This window comes from Brachionichthys hirsutus, chromosome 12 (genome assembly GCF_040956055.1).
Source record: "Brachionichthys hirsutus isolate HB-005 chromosome 12, CSIRO-AGI_Bhir_v1, whole genome shotgun sequence".
Taxonomy (NCBI): Eukaryota; Metazoa; Chordata; class Actinopteri; order Lophiiformes; family Brachionichthyidae; genus Brachionichthys; species Brachionichthys hirsutus.
In genome coordinates this window covers 7374669-7382238 of record NC_090908.1, presented here as the reverse complement: position 1 = coordinate 7382238, position 7570 = coordinate 7374669, and the positions used below count along the sequence as shown (strand labels likewise).

Here is a 7570-nt window from a genome sequence, read left to right as displayed (position 1 = left end):
ATTTTTGTAAGCCTTTGCGTGAAGAGAGAGACAACAGACACGTCATGATATCTTACAATAACTGTCTGTGGAATGTAACCCACTTCCTTTAGTACAAGAGCTCAGCTCCTGTCTGGTCCACAGTCCTCCTGATGCGAACTGCAATATTCTGTTAACCAGTGTCCATGTGAGAAACATCAGCTACTTAATCATCGAACAATACAGTATCTGTATTTATGTATTTGAGCAACAACCCAGATCACATGGGTTTATAAAGAAAAGATATTGAAATAAAAATAGTCACCAGTTATTGAAGAATGTCTGTAGCTACTGTAAAGTCATGGGTCTGTCTCCAGTTAAAAAAAATTGTGGCTCCACCGTCATGCTTTGCTCCGGGGTATTTCTATTAGTGCTATTATTTATTGTATACTAGCAGTATGAAGGCTTCAGTTAAGACATTTTAGAATGTCTGACTGGAAATTTCTAAAACTGCTTTTCCTTTGCAGGATTGCAAATGATATCTCTTCACAGAATAGCCCACGGTCTGTATTTTAATCCAGTCCTTGACAATGTTCTGCCCGTAACTGGAAAAATTCAGACAGATTGCATCAAACCTGAGGTTGCATTACCAAAATGACTATTTTTTTTCTTCTGATTTTATAAAGCAAGAGGGATATGACGAGAAAGTAAAGTGTGACGAGCTGCAAAACAGATTTATGCCGTTTGGGAGACAGAATTTGCTTTTTCCATTAGCTCGAAAAGAACCAGACTGATGTGCTAAATACTGCCTAGAGTATCAAAAAAATCTGGACTTTACAAAATGATGTCTTAAAAAAAGGAATTTCCACTTACAATCATATACAATTCAGCAATTTATTATTTACATGTACAGCATCAATATTTATACTACACAACAAACCAAAAGCCAAATAGTAAGGGAGCATTCAGGCAAACATTTTAGCAAAGAGCATCCAGCAAACAACAACCTAGCATAGCAGAATTGTACACACACACACACACACACACACACAATCATACTATACTTTTACAGATGTAAACAAACATGTACTGAACAAAACAAAATGTGGATCATAATGAAGCTCCTGAAACAGAACCACTTGGTCTCACATTGCATGAAAAGGAAATTAAGCTTTGTGCTGATGAAGATAAAAGGCCTCTTTTTTTTTTTTTTTTTTTAAAGCTAGTAGTCGGTACCGGTCTTCAAAGACCTGCAGCCACATCATCAAATCACTGTCGTTAAGTCCAAAGCCTGAGTTCAAATCCGTGAAGAGTCAAGACAGTGCAGGATTCTTAGTCTGAGCTACAGTAAGCCCGTCTATCACAGCCTGCATCGCACATTATAGTGCACGTGATGGGCCCATGCATTGATAGAGTTCTATAGTAGATCCTTTTTAGTGTGAATTGATGATGAGCCGGTTAGAACCAAACTGGCATCTTTGCTTTGGTCTGATCAAGAGCTGCAGGGAATAAAGAAATGACGTGACGTTATTACTGTGCACCCTGTGAGAAAAACGTGACGTTTGACAAGTGCATTTATTCTGTTGATCTCGTTCTGTGGCATCTACCTGAGTCATATACCTCCAAGGATCCATGGAGGGCCGAGGGGGTCCAGGTGACAGAGGTAGCCGTGACGGGACTGTTGCTGCTGGTGTCCGTCTCTGTCTTCACCACCTCGCTGTGCGGGGAACTCCCTGTGCTGGATGTCGGCTGGCCGTGGTTCCTGATACCGGGTCGCAGCAGCGGGTTAAACCTAGCATCCAATGCTGGGCTGTGCGTTGGGTACGAATGGAGCATTGAGTGATGGTGCCGACTGTGGACGTGGGGGTGAGGATGGTAGATGCTGTGGACATTAGGGTAGCCACTTGCGCTCTGTGGGCTCAGGCTATAGGCCCAGTTGTCCGACAGGGTAGCTGGAGGTGGGAGACTGCCCTGGGAGAGCACGTGGTCGGCCCACAGACCTCCATCCGGATGGTTGAATGAAACGGGGCTCGAAGAAAAATCTGGGTGGGCCGAGACGGACACGGAGGGGAGGCAAGAACTGGCCTGGGCTGGATAGGTGCTGCTCCACACTGAGCTGCTCTGACCCTCAGAGAGGGACCCACCGTCTGAAACAACACACATTATTAAGATGTTGGCCTTGGCAAACACTGCCACAGAAACAACATTAGTGTTGAGTAGACAGGGATTAAAAACAAAACTATAATCTGCAAACCAAAGCAAAATGAAAACTATTTAGTTAAATATCATTTCAACACGCCGGTTGGCTTTTAGATGCCCACCTTTCCATGAGCCAGCGGGGGCTGAGGCTGGTGGCTGAGCCACTCTGATCGGTTTGATCTCGCTGTTGAAGCTGCTGGACTGACTGAGCGCTCGGGAGAAGTGCTCATCCACAACATCGCTGATATCGCCTTGGAAGTAGGTGAACAAAACACACCGGGAGCTCAAGTACTCCGTCTCTGCTGGCTGAGCATCCTTCAGCTCTGATTCAGGCGTCGATCGCCGTCCTGATTCGGTTCCTGGCGCTCCAGGGCCGTGGCGATGGCCGTGGTCCCTGGAGAGCGTCCCTCTTCCTCCTCCTTGCTGCTGGGGCTCCATAGACTCTTGCATTTTACTGTACGCATTCATCCTTCTCTGGAAGAAAAGACAAGAGACAACCATGGAATTCATTCCATTTTAATAGGATAGCAAGGAACACATTTGTTTTAAAGTTGCTTTCGATTTTTTTTTTTTTTTTTTTTTTTACATTTATCAAAAAGTAACATTCAGATTCCCAGTAGTTGTTTTCTCTGATGCAGCTTAGTGGTGGTGAGAATATAATTGTCTCTTGTCTATACTGCATTCCACCTATGTGAAACGCTTTATACCCCTGATCCACATTCCTGAGTGACGGACTGACTATCATGACGTCACCGTTTGACGGCAAGAGTAATAGTTCCGTGTCATTACGCCTGACCTACGTTGAATAACGAGAGTAAGACTGGAATTTAATCATACAAAACTTAAGTGAAGAGGCATTATAAGGTGCTACCAATCCAAAAAATAAAAAAAGTTTTGGAAAAACAAAATATATAACTTACTACCACGGTAACGTTGAGATACAGCTGCTGTGGTAAAATAGACAAAAGTTTCTTTTATTCTTTAATACTACATTTTATTTCGCACTTGCATCCGATCTGGAAACAGAGAGCGCGCATTTCTTCTCAAACTGTGTGTGTTCCCTAACCTATATCCACTGAAAAAAATAAAAACGTCATAGTCTCCTAAAAAAAAACGCACGCTTTGACATCTCACCTGTTGCTGCTGGTTGAAGTACGTGGCTTTGTACGCCGCTGCGGGGAGGTAGTGCGCTCCATAGCTTTGGTGGTACATCACATCCAGGCAACTCATAGCGACAGACCGGACCAGTCGGAGGAGAAACACGCACAGAAGAGAACGCAGACAAGCGCGACGCTCACACGGGCTGGACCCTCGGAGTCATCGGCTCCTCCATATATGCCTTTACGCACACAATGGCCATGCCGTCCAGTTTGCATGCAGACAATGCGCCTCCCGCTGCGTGCGCCACCGGCACAAAACGAGTCAAAACTTCTTGAGACAAACAAACTGTATCTTGTCAAAGAAGAAGGAAAAAAAAAACTCTTCTCTGACAAGTTTGCACTCCGCTTCTGATTGGGCGAGTATTGAGTAGCCTATTACTGGAGAGGAGTTATATTTAGAGAGGGTTGGGGCCATTTGCGCACGCCCACTGGGGAAGGGCATGTACGTCGCAGTTTGAGTTTAGCAAGGTACTAATCATGTTAGAGCCACGAGTCGAGGCTTTATTCCCGTTGATGGAACTCATTCATGAAAGTGGAATACAGTTACATTACTGTGGGTCGTATTTGGAGCTCATAGGCGCGATGCGTCACCAGGACTGCGCGTCAGAGCGCATTCTGGAAACGCACATGAGAACAGGAGATTTTGACCAGTAGACTTTCATGTGATATTATTATATATATATTTTGAATAGGCTATTTTACATATTCATTTGAGTGTCCAGTTGCATTAGACATGGAGTTTATATCTCTGAAGGTTCTGTTTCAGACACTGTCAGTGACTGTTTTTTGTGTCTGAAATACAAGGTCATGAAATATTGGAATCAGTATTTAAATAATCTAGATGCATCCAAAAAAAAATAGCTATCAATATTTTTCCACAAAAGAAAATGAAATGAACGCTTGTCTAGTCTGTCTGACCATTCAAAGTATTCCTCTGATTTACGCGCTGCTCATCGGGTATGATCCCAATTCATAGCTAAAGGAATGACCAGCAGGCCTAATTTAAGGTTCAGACTCTTGTGCAAGGAAAGAGTTCATTTGACCTTCTGGTTTTTGAATAGTAGATTTAAATGAAGCATGAACAATGGGGTCATATTTGAGCAACATGTTCCATCACATATTGGATCTGATTTTGGTGCAAAACATCCATTAATTTAAAACACTGATGTTTTGTTCTACTTATCTGGTTTTTGTACACTTCCAGGGACCTGCAGGGTGGATTCTGGTATAATGGGATATCAGGTCTTTTGGGACATCAAGAGAAAACGTTTCATCTCATCTACTTCAGGTTGTTGAGGGCACAGGAATGCAATTTGGTTATGTGACACGCTCAGTCTTCCAACATAGAAGAGAAATGAGAAACGGTGCATTTCATCATAGTGATGGTGCGCGGACACCAGCTGCACTTGTGTCTGGTTTTCTGGGTGAACTCTGAACTCTGTGGCACCAACCAGCTGGAACGCGTTGTGTTCACGGTGTAATGGGACACCTCGCTAGTTTTTCTCAACTAAAATGCTATAAGAGTTTGTCAGCTGTGACTTTTTATGTTAACATTTTACCCACAAGACATTTTGGGTAAAATACGTACATGAACCACTAAACAGTACAAACAATTATTCTATTATTGTAATATGGGAAACTATTGACAAACAACATTGAATGACTGTGTCTGTGTTAATGACTGTGTGTTACACGCCTCGATCTGGGACCTGAGTACTATTTTTTCGTTCCTTTCATGCAAGTGTGGGAGTGACAATAAAACTCTCTTGATTCTTGATTCTTGACCTTAACCACATGTCAAGTATATCAATTTGTCATTAAATACTCAAACAGTTCCATGTAAACAGCCACAATACTTGGAAAAGTCATCCGTAATTTTGATAGATTTTATTATTAACATTTCAAATATGCAGCAATATGAGGTTGTACAAGGAGTTGAAGCTGTGCTGAAGGATCGAGCCAGAGAAGTGAGGGTCTGCTGAAGTAAGATTTGCTTCAGGGGGATCAGGAGTCTTCTGAAAAGAAAAACAGAGCATATTTAATGTCACCTCCAAACCGTGACTGTCATCTCAGGGAGCACACTGCTTCCCCTAGTGGACTTATCCAAAGAAAATGTCATCATCATCATCATCATCAGGACTCCTGCGAGGGAAGGGGCGTCCCATCCCTTTGCACTGAGCTGACGAGTGAACCATTTTTTTCCAGTGCTGGCGGTCTTGTGCCAGCTGCTCTCCGTCCTACATAGTAACTCCATGTTGTCGGAGGTCATCCGCAATGACATCGAGCCGTGGCTCTTGTCGGGTTGTCAGGGGGAAGGCGGAGGACATGACCGAACCAGCGGGCACGACGTTGTGCAGCCAAGCAGGATGCTCTGGGCTGGCACGTGCGGGCGCTAAGCACCTTGTTGGAAATCCGCTGGGGCCACCTCATGTTTTCGATGGTACTGAGAACCCTGCTATCAAAGACCATCCATTCTGGCGGCCAGAGTCTTGTTTCAGGGCCATGTGTTTGAGCCATAGAGCGGGTACAGCAGAGTTGTAGATCTGGAGCTTCGTCGTGTGTGAGATGGTCTGGTGCCGCATCTGTCTCGGTCTGCCACGTCTGCTACCTGTCTTGGTGAGGACGCTCTTGAACAATACATTTGTAATTTCAATTAGGATTTTTCCTGGTGGAAAAAAAAGTAAAATAAAAAGAACAGAACATGCTCTGATAGTAGACATTATAAGAAAGAAAGAAAGAAAGCAGAAGGAGAGAGAAAGGGGTATTAAATCAAACCATGATGAGTGTTGCGTGCCTTGACATTTCAAGCTGATTTCTGATTACTGTTACTGTTACTGATGATAATCAGTTTGATCTCTTTGTATGAAACTTGCTGACTGACGGAGTTGAGTTGTTTGCTGCCACCTGTTGGTGATGTTATGACATGACACGTCGCTCTCCACAACCTCTGCAATAAAAAACAGATAATAGGAAGACGTTGTTGAGAAAGTTCTATTAATTTTAAAAATATGTATTTATCCCACAATGAATAATAGAACCAAACGTTCCTTAGAACTGGTAAAAAAAAAAAAAAAATCCCTCATATGTGGCTGTAGTAGCTTTCCAATTCAGTAAAGAGTTGTGTGGACATTTTGCAGACATAATTCAGTCAACGGAGATTCATATTTTTAAAGGCACATGGGGGCATTCTGAACTCTTTGCATTGGTCAAACCAGCTATAAGAAACATCAGGAAATTCTGCAGACAATGTAATTAAACAACTAGAAAAGCACTCTGAGAGCGCAGACCTCCGCCGAGCAGCTCATTCCCCTCATAATTCGATTTACACCATCCACATGGTGATCTGGATCATCATCAAAACTGACTCCATTCTGGATCCGATCCTGATTAAATTTGGTGGCATGTTAGAGGTCCTCACCCTACATGACTGAGTCAAATTCCATAAACATTTGTCAATAATCAACCGAGATAGTGAGGAACACATTTTGAAGCTCCATTTACTGCAATGTTAACGAACATTTCAAACTGATCCATAATCCAGGATCTCTTCTGGATCATTACCAAAATGTAATAATTTGTTCCTGGTAACATTCCCATAATTTCCTGAAGATTTCATCAAAATCTATCCAGAACATTTTGAGTTATCTTGCTAACAGACAGACGGAAAGACGGACAAACAAACGGCAATGGTTACATAACCGCTGTCTCAGCAGAGGTAAAAAGGATTTTAATCTTAAGAACAATATTTCTTGAGCACTTACCAGGAATGGTTTTGTACCTAGATTAAGATCTTAATCACAACATGAAAAGAAAACCTAAAGGAACTTAAAGTTTCAACATTTCCACCTGGAAAGTAGTATGGAAATCAGAATATACCCCAGATTTTCCATGAAAATAGATTGAATTTTGGAGCATCTGCAAGGAAAGAAGCATTTTACATATCATATTTAGCATTCTTATGCATTGTGCACAAAGTGCTCAATGTCCTATGAAACTGGATGAGTAAAATACCATTGAATGTTGGAGTAAATCCCGATAGAGGCATTGTTGAGATATTTTTTTTCTCTGTCTTTAATATTGTGACGTCCCTGAGGGCATCTTTTTAATGGAATTTGGATATAGGTTTAATTTAATTGAGAAATGTTGTTGGACTTTGGCAGCGGTGTGCTGTTCTACTTGCCCTTTAGGTGCTGAATGCATTCAATTCAGTCACCAAAAATCACAGTCATAAAGGGGTCCGATTTGCCCTATCA

At 42.4% G+C, this 7570-nt stretch overlaps 1 protein-coding gene across 1 annotated transcript; it reads right to left on the bottom strand.

Annotated features, from left to right (window-relative positions):
• Nucleotides 1-860: 860 nt before the first annotated feature.
• vgll3 (vestigial-like family member 3) lies at nt 861-3533 on the bottom strand. Its single transcript, XM_068746667.1, is given in 5 exon segments — nt 861-1457; nt 1566-2105; nt 2280-2631; nt 3292-3455; nt 3458-3533. Coding segments are annotated over 5 exon segments (1173 nt in total). The 3' UTR covers nt 861-1416.
• Nucleotides 3534-7570: the final 4037 nt, after the last annotated feature.